Source organism: Aythya fuligula, chromosome 5, assembly GCF_009819795.1.
Source record: "Aythya fuligula isolate bAytFul2 chromosome 5, bAytFul2.pri, whole genome shotgun sequence".
Classification (NCBI taxonomy): Eukaryota; Metazoa; Chordata; class Aves; order Anseriformes; family Anatidae; genus Aythya; species Aythya fuligula.
The window spans coordinates 16,147,728-16,167,030 of NC_045563.1; the positions used below are offsets into that span (position 1 = coordinate 16,147,728).

A 19,303-nucleotide genomic window follows, 5' to 3' on the forward strand; every position below is an offset into this window, starting at 1 on the left:
ACTCCACTGGTGATTGTTTTAGCACACTGGCTCACAAAACTGGGTGTAAAATCACTTAGCCCGTCCTCCTCGATAGCACCATTATTAAAACCAGTTCACTTCCCTAATCCTATTCCCTGTGCATGGTTAGAACAATCCCCTTTCCAGCTTTACCACGCTGCCACATGCACTGCTCTTTCAGGGAAGTTTGACCCGAGTATCTTAGTTGTAAGTTATCTGCGTTGAATACGTGCATCGTGGCCCTAGTGGTGACTACCACAAGCAGTCCCGTTGAGGTGGTGGCACAACACATCTTTGTTGCAGGTTCTCAGGTGCTGGGACCCTATGTAGTGGTCTTGCCTGGGAATCAAGAGGTAGAAAAAAGACTCCAAAAAGCTTTCTAGGTTGAAAAATAATTTGAGACTTTTATCTATGCATTTCTTTCCTTTTATTTTTAGGTGTTGACTTTACATTTGACAAGAATAAGAAGAAACTTTATTTTAATAGTCATATTCAGGAGCACATCCTTTGATCTGGAGGCAGATATCATCTGACATCAAAAGTACCCTTGATCTCAGCAGTACTGAAGTCGTGAAGCACCAGGAAGCCCACAGTAGCTGCATTAAATACACACAAATGTATTGTGGGAAGATTAGAGCAAGTATGTTAGTTATATTAGTGTAGTATAAGTGCTCAAAGGAGCTAGTCTAGCTCATATAACTACAAAATAAATGGAATATGAAGAAGTAAATGTTACCATAAATCTGACCTTTTATCTCCTTAACATGACTCACTTGTACCCAAGCCTGGAATTATTACTGATGTTTTACATTAAGGAGACGAAAAGGGGAAAGTTCAGAAAGCAGAAAATCTTTCGTACAGTACTGTTAGGGCTGTATGTAAGGATAAAGAATTTCGCAGACTTGGCCAATTACATGCCCAATTGCATGTGTAATTGTGATGATGCAAACAAATTTTTGCAGAGAAACAGATTTGGACACTGCTTTCAGGCTTTGTCACCTGTTTTCTAGGAAGCGTACGGCTAGTAATGCTACAAGCCATCACTGGTCAGTAGTCCCTTGGAACATCAGCTCAGCCTCCCTCAGCCCTTCATTGTTCCTGTGTTAAGTTCTTCCCTCTGTTTTGTTATGGTTGAGTTGCCAGCCTTTTGTTTCTGACATGTGATTGTTTTCTGTGTAAGCTGGATCAGCTAAGCCGCCTGCTGCTGAATATGCTTTTTAAGGAATGTTGCAGCCCAGTTGAGGGCTGTTACCAACTGATGACTGCAAGAAGCCAAAGATGCAAAAGCAGATTTCAGGCTTCCTAAATTCATGCCCTGTGCTTAGGGTAGGAGCAGGAGAGTGAGTTTGTTTTCTTTATTTGGCAGAGAAAATTTTAAAAAGTGTCTTGCCACAAATGTGAATGCCTTAAACATGTAAAAATTCTTAAATTTCTGGCTAAACTTATAACTACAAAAATCTTAGAAGGCTTAACAGCCTTACAGTTTGACAGCAACATCCAAGTATTTTTAAATTGCACAAGTTGCATGGTTTTCATCTACTCCATAATTTAGTATATCAAATGGCTGGATGATACGCTGTGTTGGAGTCGATGTAATTTATTGAGTTTTCACAGTGGAAAGTTGGTTAGCATAACACAAAATGCCTGTCCTAACCTTCAGTTTGTGTTTTGTATTTGTTTTAACAGTCTGAAGTGCTATAAAGTCAAGCTAGCTCAGTATTTGAATTAGGAAATACTACCATATGCATTACCAGGTCCATAGCAGGTGTTGCTTTGAATTCAGTTTATCAAGGATAAGAGTACATGAATGTTCTTAATTCTTTTGTGTTGAGAAAAATCAATGGAGGGATTAAAAGTAGCTTGAAAGAGGTACTGAACTTCACAATGGATTTCAGAAGTGTTTGACTGCCAAGGTCCATAGGCTCCTTGATCTTCAGTGCTGCTTAGGTCCTGTTTTCTCTCCTGCACAACACTCATGTCGTTTATTGGTTTGTTTTTTTTTTTTTTTACCTTTAAGTAACTAAAACTTGTTTGCCTCAGAATCCTAAAGTATGTGCGTGGGGGAAATGCACCTGCAAGTTGCTGGCTTGGCATCAGTTTATGTTTCTTCCCTGCAGTGCCATATTCTCTGTCCTAAAGGAATGCTAGAGGTTTCTAACAGCTTGAAGTTTTAGCTGTTTTCTATTTTTTTCAAATGGTTTAAAAAAAAATTTAAATGAGATGAAGCTAATAATTAATCAACTGGCAAAGTCAAGCTATTAAAATTATCTTGTTTTGTAATTATTGGGTTAGCCAAAATATGACAGAAATAGATGCTGAAGAGAAGATCCCCTTTGCCAAATGCAGTTATGGGAAAGTATGGGTTGTTGTATTGCTGCTTATGAGATAACAGTACAGACAACTAATAGCCCATCTAACTCTTCTTACTCGCTCTTACTGTTTTCATAGGTGATGTTTTGCCTACTGCTGTGGATAACCTAAATTCATATTGCTATGAATTGTCTTGAGTTCTATGAGGTCACTTGAACCTGACACAGATTGTTTTGGCTGCCAGAAGTGGTACTGCTGCCCTGCCTCCCACGTGGTTTGTGCAGCCAGGGATCTGATGTGGAAGCATATCTGACAGAAGTGAGCTGACTGGTGCACTGCATGGCCACACAAGTCCCACTGAGACGCAAGAGAGGTGTGGAGTGTAAGGGGGAGGACAGTTTGGTTTAATTCCAGTGTACACGGAGGTTTGCTTTTGTGACTGCTTGACCAGCCTGTGCATGTGGGCTGCCTTCTAACGAACTTTTAACAAGTACAGGATGCGTTTGCATCCTTTGTAAGGCATGGGAGGGAGACTGAATAAATGTCTTCCTCCTTTTTTTTCTTCCAATCAAAAATGGTTAGAACAGCAAGAATGCTCATGGATGACGTGTCTCTGGAGCTTCCAGATATATTGTAGTCCACACTAGCTGTAACTCATGCCTTTGAGCTATTTTCTGTGTGCCAGCAGATTCAAAAGTGTGTGTCCCAGTTACCAGCATGGTCTCTTCTAATGTGACAAACTTTAGAAACCATTTAATGGCCTCTAGATGCCATTTTGTTGTCAAGATGAATTCTTTTTACTTCTGGTTTTCCTGACTCCTCTGGCATGCATAAGTTTAAGGGGAGAGATCTCCACCACAAAATGAGTTAAATAAAGCTAATGACTTTGTAGGAAAAAAACTGACATAATCCCATTCCTGCTAACTGTTGAGGGCATGTAATATGTTTTTGGTAGATCTGTCAACTGTCTTGATAAGATTCCAGGCTGTTAGTATGCTGAGCATGGGCTCAAGCTGTTCTGCTTGGAAGGGCTGTGGAATTGTGTTTGAGAGAGAACTGGGGAAGCAGAAAGGACTTGTCTGTAGGCAGGACCTATGGCTATTGGCATCCAGCACAAAGAGGGCATGAAAGCCCCAGTTTTCCAGAATGGATGAAGTCATTCATCTTGGAGTCTGAAGAAGTGAAAGATCTTTGGAAGATGCTAATGGTCGCAGAAGATTGGGGTAGAGCACTCGGGGACATTGCAAATAGATCTTGGAAAGGCTGTTGCTGCCTGAATATTATAAAACAGCACTCATAGGAAAAAAATGCTCTGTTCCACTGTGCAGAACAATATTGTGGCTATTAGATGATGGCTTTTTTTGCCAAGTGGCTGATTGTTAAAGCAAGAAAACCTTCTGCCAAGGAAAAGGATTGGATTCCTTCCATAGCTAGAATTGGGTTGCCCTAATTTATTTAGATGTTCAGAAAACACTTTAATTATTACCTCATGCTTGCTTCAGAAGAAGTACTTTTAATATGCCCACTGTTCTGACACATTGATAAAAGTACTTGGGAAAAGGACTGTTTCATCATTTAGGCATCCTAAATGAGCCTTTCATCTCCTGTCATATTGCTGGTAGCTGTGCAAAAAGGCTTCCCAGAAACGAGGCTGAGCTGATGCTCTGCTTTTGTAAATCGGTGGTGCTTGGAGCTTCAGAACTGCATTTCTTGTGGATATGTAGTCTTCCGTCTTTGCAGCAGGGACAGCATTTCTATTGTTTCAAAAATAAATGCTGGATGGGGAAATGCTGTGAGAGGCATTCACTGTGGGTTAAGTCTCGTCGTGCTTACAGCTTGAGTTTTGTCGTGGCTGATTTCGGTGAATGGGCCTACGAACGGCCTTTGAAATAGAATGCTCCCTGCGTGTATTCTTTAGACTCGAGGGGATGTAATCATCTGCTGAAATCAGCTTGCATGCAAACTGAATAGAATGTGCAAAAAAAATGTGATAGGATTTAGCAGGGTGAGACTTGGTGCAACACAACAGGTGGCCTTTAAGAATTGTTTCAAACAGCATGTTCCGTATTTAGGGAAGCTCGCTCCTCTTTTAGGTGTACTGTACCTAGTCATTCCAGGGACTGGTTAGCTTTTGTTGGCATTGCCAAGTTTGTTGCTAACTTAGTGTTTTCTTTTTGAGACCCAAAAGGAAAGATAAAATGGTTGGGGAGGGCAGGTTTGGGAGATAGAGACAGTTCAATGCTCTGTCAGCCATTAACAACACAAGTAAAAATGTAAGTAGAATTGTAAGTAGAAATGGACTGTGAAGTGGAAAGCTTCCAGACTTCGTTTACTCACACTTCTGATGTATGATGAAGTATTTTGATCTTTTTTTTTTTTAATTTTTTTTAAAGTAGCTTTTTCCTAAACACTGGTTTTTGGATTCATGAATGGAATTTTAGAAGAACGCACAATAAGGTTTATCTGCTGGCCTTCTTGGGGAGTTCCCACATCCCAGGAGGGCAGTTCCTCTATCACTTACCAAAAGCCAAGTAGAGAATTTCAGAGAGTGGTTCTGATCCTCTGCCTGATCATCACTGGTACAAATGACAGCAGATGCTTCGAGTTCCTATCAACAAGCTGTGCTGCATGTTCACTGCTCACTTAGGCTGGTTCTTGCTCTGCAGTTTAGAGGTCAACATCTGTAGTAAGTCATCTGTCCTTATTTTTAGTAGTAACGATGTGTAATGTAATGGTCAGAGGTAGTTTGAGAAGTGCCGTATTACTTCAGTAATGGTCAAGGATTAAACAGGTGCAGTGGAACATGACTCATGCGTTTGCCTTGACAAAAACAATTGGGGAGTAACATGGGATAAATAGCAGAATGCGACCTTTAATACGTCTTCCAGAAATGTATATGTATTTGTTAAATGTTTTGGCAGTGGCTCCACTGATGTGGTCTTTTCTGAAGCAAATCAGGTAGAAATGTAGAAATACAAATTATCCCAAGTGCTTGTTGAAGAAAGTTTATTTCAATTATAAGCTTGGCTAATTTATATTAATACTGGGGGATGCAGACATTATTCTCCTAAATTACCTTGGAAGATAAATAAAAACTGCTTCCAAAACTACATATACATTCAGACACATTCCTGGAATTTGCTGCAAATGTTCTTGCTGAGCACTGACTGTAAATATCATTCGCTGTATTTTTTTTTTTTTTGTACTTATAAGTTCTTAAAAAAAAATAAATGTTGGAATATTATTCTCATAATTTAACATGCTGTTTTTATACTATTAAGTAGAAATGCACATATGTGATAGGACAGGCAAATTTGTGGCCTCCTTTGTGTTTTGTTTAACCTTTTGCTTCCTAGTACCTTCTCTACTGCTTAAGTTTCCCATTTCAGTGATTTTGCTCCTAAATAGTACTTTGGCAGATAGTGTTCTACGTCTTTGCAATAGCACGTTTACTTGTTATTCCATAATGACTTCTTCATTTCTGTTGCAATTAATAGTGTGAATGAGTCAATGCTTACTATATGCTGGCCTATATAGAAAAGTAAGATTTTCTTTGTTCTACTATTTTCTGGTGGGTTGTTTTGGTTTTGCATGTATGCAATCAGTTTGAAGTACGTAGCACCATGTGTCTTTTTGTTTTTTGTCTTGACAAATGTTAGGATTACCAAGCTAAACACTTCCTTCACCCAAGAGTGCAGTAAGGAGATTCGTTTCTCCAAACAACAGTCAAAGATCTTAATTTTTTCATGTTGCTGAAACAGAGTATAAATGGTAATGTGTAAGAAGTAAAAGAACTGCACTGTAAGCATGCTGCTCGCAGCCATCCAGGAACCTCTAACAGGCATGAGTACAGCTATAATTTTGTGGCTGTAATGGATAGTGGAGTGAGACTGGAATGTATAATTCTAGCACAGGATTTTTTTCTTCAAATTACTATCTTTGTAGTGCAAATAGAAATCATATTCTGTGAATATCTAAGCCAGATGTACAAGTGAAATCAGCACAGTGCTGCTGGGGACTCAGAATATTCGCCTTGTGACGCAGTCTGTCTTAGTGCAGTAAGCCTGACTAACAGTGTTTTTCAGCCCTCCTGCAGTGTGTCTCGCCTGACTTCTTCCACGTCTGCTCCATCTCCTTTCAGGATGGGAAGATATCCCCTGTCTGGTATTAGGAAGACACGTACTCTGTGAAGGAGTAAATCCTAACACAGCAGTGGGTGCAGAGAAGGTGTAGCAGACTCAGCACAAGTCAGAGCCCCTGCCTCTTGCAGACTTTGTTCTGTGGCTCCCTATCTGAAGAGGTGCTCTCTGCCCTGGCGCCCCTCTGTGATGTGTTTGGTGTGGAGGCCAGCGTGGTGGCCTAGAGCAACTGCTCTCTGCTTTCTGCCTTTGCTGCTAGTCAGAAAATTATGCTTTGCTGCCCTCGTGCTGTGCTGAACAGCAGAGTATCAACAACATATCACAGCTCTTGTTTCTGATCCACTGCATGGTCTGTCTCAGGAGGGTCCAAATGCAAAGTGATACTGGCAAAAATCTCACCGGTGTTGCAGTTTATATATGCCTTTAAATCTGCTTTAATGACTCAAATTCAGACTTGTGACTTTAAAGTGAGTTAAACACCCAGGTAATGTGTTAATCAAAGGGCTGATACAGCTGAACTAGCTTTCCAGTCATTCATCTTGGTGTACCAGCAGAAAGAGTTTCATGTGGCTTTAGAGGGTAAATGACTGTAGTTGGAATCCCTAGACCACAATTAAAAATACATTAGAATTTAACCCTGTTTGCAAATCTTGACCTGTAGAGCACTTCTGGTTTTACTCTCACTGTAGCTCTGATGGGAATCATATAATCCTTTGTTACGTATTTTTGACTCTTGTGTTATTTCTTCAGGATCAAAGTGCCTTTGTAACAACTTTATTGATTTATTTTTTTTGTTGCTTTTGTTTCCTAGGCTGTGAAGATATTATTGCTGAGAGCATTTCACTAGACACCTTAATTGCCATTCTGAAGTGGAGTTCTCAGCCATACGGTTCCAAGTGGGTGCATCGTCAGGCGCTGCATTTCCTCTGTGAGGAGTTTACCCAGGTCATGACTTCAGATGTCTTCTATGAACTAAGCAAGGACCACCTGCTAACAGCGATTCAGTCTGACTATTTACAGGTAATCTGCTGTTCAGAATACAGCTAGCCTGCTTGGAGCAGGATAGGTGATACCATTACTAGAAGCATTTGTGAGTAGCCCATCTTAAATTGTAGTCAGGAGGTGGCTTTGTGAAGGGATGCAAGACTCCTGATGGCTCTTGAACAGATGTTTATTGCCTTTTTTCACTACTACATATACTTTCCCCTTGGCCTACGTGCTGTCCACACACCCAAATCTGTCATACACTTGGTTAGAGACCCTCAGACACGCACTTCGAGAGAGCCAGAAATTGGCCACTGCCCAAACCTCATCCTTAACACTATAGCCAAGTTACTTTATCTCAACCTTGCTCAAGTTTTTCTTTCTACCTTTTGTTTCCTTATTATCTTTAATTCAGGGACGTGTGAAACAGCACAAAGCCACCTGCAAATTCCTTTCCCACAGCTTTGTATGCATGCTAAGCACTTACTTTTAATATGTAAAAAATGAAATTGAAGTAGTTATTGAAAACTGTTTTGTTCTTGGCTTATAACACAACACAAGCTGGTGGTATATGCTGTTACTTAGAAGCCTAACAATAGCTCAGAAACAGCTGGAAATTATTTTAAATTAAGCATTTCTGAACTTAACATTTGCTTTGCATGTTGAAGTGCTTTATAAAAAATGATGTGGTAATACTTAACGCTGTAACAATGTGTATCTTGGTTGGGGGCAGTGAGCTAATAAATTAATCGCTCAGAAGGCTTAATTTATTTTATTTTGGGGAGACATAAAAATAACTTTTCTGACAAGTATTGCAGATTTTTTTTGTTGTCTTTACTTCGGTGGTTTTAGGGAGAGGACACCACACTGAATAATAGAAAACTTGTGGTTTTTTTGTGTGTGTGTTTTTTTTTTTTTTGCTGCTATATCTGTTCAAGAAAGATACCTTTAATGATGACCAGCCATATAGTGTAAAGACAGGATTTTTAAAATTATATCTGTCTCAGTCTTGCTTTGTGAACTACAAAGTGTTAGAGATTATTTAAATGTAGCTGTTACGAAAGTAAAAACTTTTCAGTCTGATTTTTTCCTCTAAAAATGTTTGGTTAGTGTATATGTAGGTATAAACCAAGCAAGTGTGCTTTGTTCATAGTGTAAGTATGTCTCTTCACTGAGATTATCATGGTTGTTACTATAATTTATGAGTCTATGCAAATAATGTATTGCTAAATATAGAAAAGATTCAAACAACAGTCAGTGTTGGAACTGTCCTTTCAATTAACTCTAATTCAGATTTAAGTCATGTGAGTTTGCATACTGGCCTCAAGTTTTCTTTCCATGGAAATAATTTTTGTTTTAATTCCTGGGGATTTAATAAGGGACAAATCTAGGAATCTTGGTGGCAATACAGCAGTAATACTACTGTATAATATTTTGAGCAAGTATTTTGGTACAGTTGTTTCTTCTTAGCTGTGAAAGAGGTGTCTGTGACTGAAACTAATCATATACAAATTGTTGACTTTCTCTTTCTACCAGGCAAGTGAACAAGATATTCTAAAATATCTAATTAAATGGGGTGAACACCAGTTGATGAAGAGAATAGCAGACCGAGGTGAGGATCCTTTTAACCACATACCACCAAATCAATAAACCAGAATGTATGGAAGGCCCTTTCTTGCTGGTAATCTGTAATTTAAGAAAACTTAATCTACTTCTGTGTGGTCAAAACTAAGCAGAAGCACTAGAATATTTTGAAGAGGAAAAAAGAAAAACACTCTTTTTCTAGAAAAAATGAAAATAGTCATTCTGAAGGAGCTGGGATTATTTAGTATTGAGGAGGAAATGCTTAAGGGGGATTTTAACAATGTTTATAAATACTTTGTGGCAGTAAGTAAAGAAAACATAGCCACATTCTTCTCTTGGCACCCAGTGACAGGATGAGAGGCAATGAGGCATTAATTGAAATGCAATTTAAACACAACTTTTTTTCTTTTTTTTTTTTTTTTTTAACTGTGAGGGTGGTTAGACAATGTAACAGGCTGCCCAGGGAAGTTATCAAGTCACCATCCATGGAGATGGTCAAAACCTGACTGGATGTGGCTGGGGGCAATCTGCTCTACCCTGCTTGGGGAGCTGTGAGGAGTAGGATGGCTGTGGCTTGCCGTGTTTTTGAAATCCATTGTTATTACTTGTGATATAACAGTTTTTCATGGATATGTTGGATGAGATGCAACAAAATCTCAATTAAAAGATGTGCTTTTTAGTGATCTGGGTAAATACTAGCTTTTTGTCTTCAGAACTAGATTTTACATGTTTGATTTTAGCAACATAATGGAGCTGGTTAAATTGTCACAGATCTGGACTGGTAGAGAAGCTGCCCGTTTGGAGTAATTGTGCAGCTTTGTGATCAGTAGCGTTCATTAAGTAAATGGCTCATTCTGTTTCCTGGGATCATTGGATAATGTGGTGTACAAAAGCAGAAATAAGAGCTATGCCAGAACTTGGTTGGCCTGTCCTGAATGGAGGATAATTGACAGGTGTCCTCAAGGAGTGAAGTTAGTCACATTCAGGTTGGGCACAATACTTAAAATACAGGTGAAGGTAGTTACCTCTGAGAGAGAATGCCTTTGGAATGTCATCTAGTGTCATCTAGCAGTCTTTAGGTACATACCCACTGCTGGCATAAATAAATAGTGTGTGAGCATGAAAGCAAGGTTGTGATATAGCTGTTAATAGGGTGATTTATCCTGTGAGGCTAGAATAACTCGTCCCAGTGGTCTCTTCAGCCCTTAGTTTGTAGAAAATAATTAAGTTTCTGAAAAGTGCTAGAGAAGAGAAGAGGAGCTGCAGGAGGGAGTCACTGGGGAAAACACAACTGTTTTCATACAGCAACTCTACCTGAGTTTTATGGTCATTTATCTCAGACACTACTTCAGTGTTTTCTTCCTGTCTTAAGCTTTGAAAGTGACAGCTGTACAAATCACCCATGCTCATAGAAGCTGAATCTGACTCCGCCGATGTTTCATATCAGATTTTAGAGCATACGCTAGTTTTGTGGAACAGTGCTGATAAGCGCTGTTGAGTCTAATTTAGACTCTTCTTTCCTCTTCTGTAATTTCCTGTAAGCCATGTAGCTTCTGCTTTCTTATTTAAACTTTGGTGTAAAATTACTATTTCTTGTTCTTTCTCACAGAGCCTAACTTATTGAGTGGTACTGCTCACAGTGTAAACAAGAGAGGTGTAAAGAGAAGAGATCTTGACATCGAGGAGCTGAGAGAGATCCTGTCTCCACTCTTACCTTTTGTCCGCATTGAGCACATCTTACCCATGAGTAGTGAAGTACTGAGTGACGCAGTAAGTCAGTTGTCTCATACAAGTACTCTCTGTGGGTTCTTTGCATTTCAGATTCTACGTGTGTTTAGGTTGTGTGACTTTCTGTGGAGGAAAAGTCCTTTTTTGAGGAGGAGGGGTGAGGGGGGTGGTGTTTTTTTTTTTTTAAGGATTACTAAAATGTTATTACTGAAAGTGAGATATAAGTAACTACTCAGGTTAAAGTTTTTTATATTTTAAATCTATCAGGAAACTTTTTAAAGAAAAGCTAAACCCCACAGTGGTGTACAGATTCAGTGTATGAAGTGCATTTCTTGCAAGTTTTTCCCCATACACTTTTTATTTAGTAAAACATGAAACTTTTTCTTCATTCTTAAAGATGAAGAGAGGCCTGATTAGTACTCCTCCTTCAGACATGCTACCAACGTCAGAAGGTGGAAAGTCAAATGCCTGGCTGCGACAAAAAAATGCTGGGATATATGTGCGGCCAAGACTGTTCTCACCATATGTGGAGGAGGCTAAGGTAATAATAATTAATGGTATCTGGCTGTTGTTAAACTCGTGTCATCAGGGGGTTCTGTAAACAGGGAAAAATGTCGGTATGTTTTGTCTCTCTTTGCATGTACTGCCCTAAAATACTAACATTTTCAATTTAACAAGACTTACAAGTTTGATCATCAGGCTCAAGTCTCTAGAACTGGTCAGAAAAATTTCAACAAAATTTTTTTTTGTCGAAATTGAAATGTTTGCGAGACAGATCTTGATGAAATTCCACCGGAAACAAAGCAGCGTTCTGAGGGAAACCTCCCTGGTTTCCAGCCAGTTTGCCGGCCCAGCTCCTCGGCAGCCCACCTGGCAGGCGGATGGCAAGGTGAGAGCCTGAGAGTCCCAGTCTGCAGCTAGTCAGCAACCTCAGTGCCAGGTCTTTCAGGCTCCCCAGCTCCCTCTAGAGCTGGGTGGAGAATTTCTGTTCCACTGGGCAGAGGACTCTGATATTTCACTTTTTTCTTTGAATTAGAGCAGAAGAAAAATTCTTTCGATCCTATGCAAAGTGGAATAAATATTCAGTGTCCAACTTAACTGAAGCCCCTCGTGTCCCATTCATACAGTAGTTTTCTTATTAAATATCTTGCATGAGGACTGTGAAATGAAGGTCACTCATCACCTCTGATGACGGTGACGTTTGGTGACAGGGCTTTTGTGCAGAACAGAAACATGCCATATTGTATTTGACAGAACGGGACCCTTATAAATGGTTAGCCATTGTCACCCCCCACCCCCCCCACCCCAAGGCAGCTCTGACTTATGTCAGGAGCTTGAGTCCCAGCAGTGCAGGTGATGGCAGGACAAGGTGATTAGGTGGAGCTCTGTGCATCCACACCACCTGCAAACACTGAACACTGCGGTCTTGAAGTCAGAGCTTTTGGCCTCTGCTTAAGGAAGAAAACACTTTCTAAGCGTGAGTTATTGTTGACATAACTCATTGAGGGGAGGGGAAAAGGAAAGCTATTTTTTACTTTGGGCACAGATAAGAGTGCCAGGTGGCACTAAAGCAGTGAAGGAAGGCTAGACAGTTAAAAATGTATCTTTGTACCTTGGGTTATTAAAACTAACAATGTGTTAAAGAACATGTAATAAAAACACTGACTCTTAGTTTTCAGGTATATAGTATTGGAATGCTTTAGCATCTTAAAAATAAGTGCATTCTACACTTTTTTTTTCCTCTAGGAATCTTGTTTTATTTTGCTGTTAATTTTTTTTTTTTTTAAGAAGTATCATTAGCAGTTTACCTTTAGAGGAATTATTCTCATTATCTGTCTGGTGACTACTCCTATTCAGTTTGTTTATAGGAAAATGCAAAAATTGCACATAAGTGACTTGTAAGTTACTACTCTCTGTTAGCCTCTCATTATTTTTGAAAAAAAAAAAATGCTAAATTAGAACCTTAACTGAAGGTGTGCATAGCGTAATTCTTTCTATGAAGACATCTGAGGGAAGCACACTTCATTTTGAAGGCAGTGTCTTCTACTCACTGTCACAGAATTGACAATTATAGGTAATAATTGTCTGAGAGTCCAGAGGGTCTTGCCTTGAGAAGGTACAAAACATACAAAGCAGTCTTTCCGACTTTTATTCCCCTGACTGCTTTTAGCTCTGAAAGCCAACTCTAGTAGTGATTGGAAAATGGAATAGAAAATGCCGTGGAAAAGCCAAATTCAGTGTGGGACCCAGTTTAGACCGGTGTTAGGCTTGTGGCCTTGGGGCTGTGTTTGAGGCAGCTCCTGGTGGGTGTGAGTGCGCAGTGCCTTCATGAGGGCTCCGATGGCTGTCGTTGCAGTCGGTCCTGGATGAAATGATGGTGGAACAGACAGACCTCGTTCGCTTGCGGATGGTCCGAATGTCCAACGTGCCAGACACCCTCTACATGGTAAACAACGCGGTGCCGCAGTGCTGTCATATGATCACCCACCAGCAAGTTACTGCTAACCAGTCCAGTCCTCCTTCAGTCATAGCCAACGAAATCCCAGGTGAGGCTGCTGGGTCATTTGTAATGCTGCTTGCTCTCATGGGAGTGAGTGGTTGGGGGCTCTGGGATGGGGGAGTGGATGTGAATGATTGAAAACTATGATCAGCCTCCTCAGAAAGGGATGCTTCATAGATTGTGCTTCTTTGTACCCTGCAGTAGTTCTTTTTGCTTTGTTTTATTCTGAAGATATTTATCATGCCATCCGTATATAATTAATAGGTAAAAAGTAAGCTCCTGGAAGGGCTTTTACTTTAACCTGCTTTGCCGAGTGATTTGCAAGGCGTCCATTTTTAGATCAGAGCATCACGCCTAAGTAGATGTGGATCAGTTTAGGAGTTTGTAGAAAAGCAGAAAACATGACATGCCATCAGAAAAATGGTCTGCTTCATCTCCCTGCCATGCACTTCCCCACTCACCAGTTCGTAAGCTCTTTGTATATCTGTGGTGTCTCCCTGCAGTCAGCTATGTGGAAGGAAGTAGATGAACTATTCTTATGGTTGGCTAGAGGCAGGGCAAAATAGTAGGCTTAAATTACAACAAGAGTATTTAAGTTGAAGTATTAGGAAGCTGTTTGGTTAAGCACTGCAGTAAATTTTCTAGAAAGATTCCTGGAATGGTTTTGTTCTACTTGATTGTTTTTTGTGATTGAGGAAGTGACTTGATAAAGCCTAAAGGAAATGTCAAAAGAATTCTGTAGCTTGATTTAAAAAAATAAATAAAAATGTGCAGAGACCTCTAACTGTGGCCTTTCAGAGACCTGTAACTGTGGCATTGAAGTATTCAGATGGTTTTCCTCCCTCTACAGAAAAGCATAAACATACTGAACACTCACCACCAATTGAATCTGAAATATTTCATCATTACATGTGACTTTGATAACATTTTACCAGATCTTATTTTCTGGAGAAGCTGATAAAGGAAGTAAGTTCTCAAAGGTCTCTAATATTTTACAGAAGTTCTCATAGAAAAAAAACTGTCTCTGGGGGCAGTGAGGCATCTTGACCAATTTGAAACTCTGCTGCACAATGTAGTATGTAGGAATTATTGCCAGTAGCTGTGAGCCTGGACAGTAGCTGGAGCACAGGTATTGTCTGGTAACTGCCTGCTTTGCTTCATTCTGTAATTATGCAAAAGAACTGATTATTTTGTCAATTGCTTGAGGCAAGAAGGGTAGATGGGAACCAATTAATTTGAGGAGATGAAGTCATGTACAAAACCCTTAACTTGCACAGAAATCCATCCTTGAAGCACAGATGGTTCACAGGAGCTGTTGAAGGTAAAGTCAGGCAACACCATCTCCTTGCCCCTTGGGCTGGGCTCTTGGAACAGGAGGTTCTCTGCAGCTTAGGTACTCTCCATCTGCCGCTTGCATCTTCCTTGTACTCACTGCCCATAGACTTGATTTGCGTGAAGGCTGTTGGCAGCTTGTCCTGGTGCTACTGTTGCAACGCTACTCTGAGATGAGTTAAACCTCTACTGAAGTCTGTACTCTGCTTTGAGGCTAGGTTCTGCAGGTAATTGGGTTTCCTTTAGTGCTTTCCAGTTCCAGTTTGAATTGGAAATCCTACAAATGAATTGTATTTTTCATTTTTTATATATATATATATATATGTATATATATATATATAAAATAACAACTCTTCTGTATGCTTCACATGAACAATAGTGTGTAAAAACAAAAAAGGGTTTGAGAAGATAGCACGTTTTCATGATTAAATTTAAATAACTTTTATAACCAATAATTTGGAGAACTGACTTAAACTTCTCAAATCTTTTTTTTTTTTTTTTTTTTTCAGTGTTAGGAAAATGCTGGGTATAGCAAAACATGTGATTGCTAAACTGGGATTTCTAAGAACAATTGAAGTGTATGGAACATAAGGTAGAAGACTTGTTTCCAAGCCTTGAAGACAGGGTAGAATTGATCTGTAGTTTTTCCTAGTACAGGAACTCAATTTGGAAATATATATATATCTTCTGTTACTTAGATACATTTCTTGTACCAATGTAAACTTTGGGAAATTGGGAACAGTTGTAGTTGTACAGTGTTGGGTTTTCTCCTTCTGTGTAATGCAAATGTCTTTTCACACTGTTCTTGCTGTCTGATCCACTTAATTTTTATGAGCTTTCATTATGGACATCTGGTCATGGTAATATATAACCCTTGTAAAGCTGGTAATGGATCAGATGCCAGGACTTACGTATTCAGAGATTTGGGTTTGTCTTCTCTCTTGATATGTATATGTTCCTGAGGACAGAAAGACCACAGAGAAATATTATTCATCATCAAACAGCAGCAAAGAGTGGCATGAGAAAGTTTTGCAATAGCATAAATACCCCCAAATTATATATTATTTCCTTTTGGAAAGGCTTTGTTTAATGATTTCAACATGGCTGCATAAAACAACATAATTTAGCAGGTTTAGTTTGGCTTAGTTTGTATAATTTTTTTTTAGAATTTACATACTGGTATCATGGTTTTGTGATTACAGAATTCCACTAAAAGTATGAAGTAGATGCCAAGAAAAATCAATGAATTCTTGGCCTGTAGTATTCATGAGGGAGCAGTCAGTTGTTATTTAAGATATCCTACCCCTACCTCAAATCATAAAATTCCTGCATTATAAGGGGTTTGAAAAGAAGGCTGTATTTGTGGTTTACTCTAGCAGAAGCTGGAAAAATGGTGTGTGTCTCTACCATTAGTATGATGTGTGCCTTATCCCATGTGTCTTACCCCATAACGATGCTCCAAGGAACATGTGCAAGTCAAACTTCTTGGAAGAATGTTCCTTTTTTTTTAAAAAAAAAAAAAAGAAAAGAAAAAGAAAAAGCTTAGTCAGCCTGATGTTAGATGTTCCTTCAGAATTAAATGTAACTATTGCATTTGGACTTGGTGTCTCATAGCTTGAAAAGTAATCTGTTGTCCTCAATTCCGCGCTCTGCTGTCCCTCCAGTTCCCAACCTCCTTGTCGTAAAAGAGATGATCAAAAGGCTGCAGGAGCTTCGTCACACTGAGCAGGTGCAAAGAGCGTATGCTCTCAATTGTGGAGAAGGTGCCACAGTCAGCTACGAGATTCAGATTCGTGTGCTGCGGGAATTTGGACTTTCTGATGCTGCTGCTGAACTTCTGCAGGTAGGACAAGTTGCTGTAGTAAGGTCACAAATGCTTTGATTCAGGTTCTGATTGTGAACTGACTTGGATGTGTGATCTGCGGTAAAAGAGCTGCTTCATGCACACGGGTGTGGAACAAACACTGATGCTTTGAAATGCCTTCAAACTTCAGAACTGTCCAGTGAGACTGCTGCGTTTGATTGATGTGATTTTATAAACATGTAGGTGCAATGTATAAATACTTTTCTCAGAAGTTGTTGCCATGAATGGTGTTCTGACTGCCACAGATATTTGGGAAGAAAGTTGAATCTTGGATTTAAAGTAGATTGAGATTAAAGGGTTGTTTTTTAAGTAGGATAGAACAGTTTTTAAAATATGCTGTCTGATCCTTCAAGGAAGCACCAGAAGTAGTAGATTTGTTTTTAACTGAAGGCCATTAAAAGCTGTTTTTCTAGGAGACAGAATGTCAGTCTTTCCCCCTGTTGAAACTAGGTTTTGAAACATTACAAAATCTGAGTTACATAATCATGGTTACTCTGATTTAGTCGAATATTTGGCAAATAGTTTTTGTACAATATCTGTAGCATACAAATGAGGGCATTCAGATGCGAATTCCAAATGTTACCTCTCTTTTGATTTTTTTTCTTAACGCTTGAATCATTAAGATATAAAGAAATAAGTCTGTAAAAAGAATGGTGTGATTTAACTGACTGTAAATGGTGTGCAATTGGAGTGCACAGCAGAACCACAGAATGGTTCGGGTTGGAAGGCACCATAAAGATCCCCTAGGTTCCAACTCCCTGCCACTGGCAGAGACACCTCCAACCTTTTGGCCATCCAGCCTGGCCTTGAACACCTCCAGGGCTGGGGCAGCCACAGCTGCTCTGGACAGCCTGCTCCTGTTCCTCACCACCCTTTGAGTAAATTCCTTCCTTATATCTAATCTAAGTCTCCCCTCTTTTAGTTTAAAGCCATTCCCCCTTGTCCTGTCACTACACACCCTGACGAGTCCCTTCCCAGCTCTGCTGTAGCCCCCTTTAGGTACTGGAAGGACACTGTAAGGTCTTCCCGGAGCCTTCTCTTCTCCAGGCTACACAATCCCACCTCCCTCAACTTGTTCTCACAGGAGAAGTGCTCCAGCCTCTGATCATCTTTGTGGCCTTTTTCTGTACTAATTCTAATATACAGATGTCCTTCTTGTGCTGGGGGCTCCAGAGCAGAGCTGAACACAGTACTCAATGTGGGAGTGAACGTGAACATGAACAGCCTATATTTCTTGTTAAGGAGGTAGTTCATAAAACAGTCAAGGCATAACTAGGAAACTAGATTACTTATTCTTGAATCACATAGACCTTTTTCTCCTGTGACTCAGTAGATCTGCATAGGAGGTATCAGTTCTGGGAAACTGGAATAACCTCTTCTGTTTTTATGTTGCTGTGCAGCAAATTGCATTTGTTGGGCAGCTTTTTTACATAGTGAGCCTGATGCTTCTTGTGTTTAAAAAAATAAAATCACTCCATGGTAGCTGTAATGGCTTTGAGCTTTGGTTAGGTGTTCAGTGGCACATCTAGCTTGTTACAGAGCTAGCAGATTTAAAGTTCCGAAGTGTCAGTTTAGGAGACTTTTTGGATGACTTCCTACTTTTTCTTACTTTGTTTTTTTTTTTTTTTTCCTTTGCAGAATCCTCACAAATTCTTTCCTGATGAGCGATTTGGGGATGAAAGCCCGCTCCTGACAATGAGGCAGTCTGGACGATGCCGCATTAACAGCACTCCCACTGCAGAAACCATGTTTACAGAACTGGACTCTTTTGTGGCCTTTCATCCTCCATTGCCCCCTCCTCCACCTCCATACCACCCACCAGCAACTCCTATTCACAACCAGTTCAAAGTGGGCTGGAAACAAAGGGTGCCAAGTCAACATCCCTCGCGTTCTTTTTCTTACCCTTGTAATCACTCACTGTTCCACTCCCGAACAGCTCCCAAGGCTGCGCCACCCGTCTACTTGCCCAGCGTGAAAGCAGCACCTCCGGATTGCACTAACACTACAGGTCTGGGGAGACAAACGGTGGCTGCAGCAGCGGCAGTGATGGCAGCTGAGAAGCAAGTAGTAAGTATTGCGACTTCTCCCCACCTCTGGCAGGTTGTAGTAGCTTGAGAGGAGCTGGAGAGAATTCTTGTGATGAGGTAACAGCTTAGTTGAAACAGCGTGCTGGACAGGAGATTCTTCCGTTAAAACCAGTCATCAGCCTTCTGCATCTGAAAGGCAGGGTCTCATCCCTGGGAGACGAATGCTCCAGGGGCAGGAGTAGTTTTGAAGGGGCAAATAGGTCTTGCAAAGCTTCTGAAATAGCATAGTTTGTTCCACATTAAAACAAAGCACAAGTAAACTTCAGTAGTGGACTGTATGCTATAACAGTAGAAATATTTATGATATCTTGGCTATTTGCAGGTAAGTAGCCCTGAACTAATCAGTTGTGTGTGAAGGGAGCCTGTGGAGAATGGAAAGGCTTCACATCCATGAAAAAGATTTTAAAATGGATAGGCAAGCAGAAATTGGTAATTGCAGATATGATAATTTGTTACGGCATTTAAAGAAAAACATCTTAGTTACTGAACTACGGTATGATGCAATGAACTGTGAACAGTGAACTGTAACAGATGATGAACCAAGTGATAGCTCTGAAGTACAGGAAAAGCTAAATAAAGAACTTGGTAATCATTTATTCAGTGAGAAAACTTTCAGCGTACTGTTCTGTCATACTGAAAGCCTGCTGTCTAGGTGCAGACTTGATCTGGAGTTCTGAATGGAAACATGATTTATTTTTTTTCCTTTAGCAGTTGCCCTAAATATATTGCACTACTGCATTTCAGGTTAAAATATTTAACTTGAGCAAACAATGGA

The 19,303-nt window shown here is 40.0% G+C and overlaps 1 protein-coding gene across 3 annotated transcripts in view; it reads left to right on the forward strand.

Annotated features, from left to right (window-relative positions):
- BTBD7 (BTB domain containing 7) overlaps positions 1–19,303 on the forward strand; it is a 56,196-nt gene that overhangs the window by 31,153 nt on the left and 5,740 nt on the right. For 2 of the 3 annotated variants that reach the window (XM_032188357.1, XM_032188358.1), the window contains exons 4-11: positions 7,261–7,469; positions 8,970–9,045; positions 10,627–10,787; positions 11,143–11,286; positions 11,521–11,634; positions 13,102–13,291; positions 16,242–16,420; positions 18,080–18,508. In XM_032188357.1, coding sequence (XP_032044248.1) covers positions 7,261–7,469; positions 8,970–9,045; positions 10,627–10,787; positions 11,143–11,286; positions 11,521–11,634; positions 13,102–13,291; positions 16,242–16,420; positions 18,080–18,508 — 1,502 coding nt within the window. The remainder of the gene's footprint in view (positions 1–7,260; positions 7,470–8,969; positions 9,046–10,626; positions 10,788–11,142; positions 11,287–11,520; positions 11,635–13,101; positions 13,292–16,241; positions 16,421–18,079; positions 18,509–19,303) is intronic. The other variant, XM_032188359.1, reaches the window with a different exon arrangement.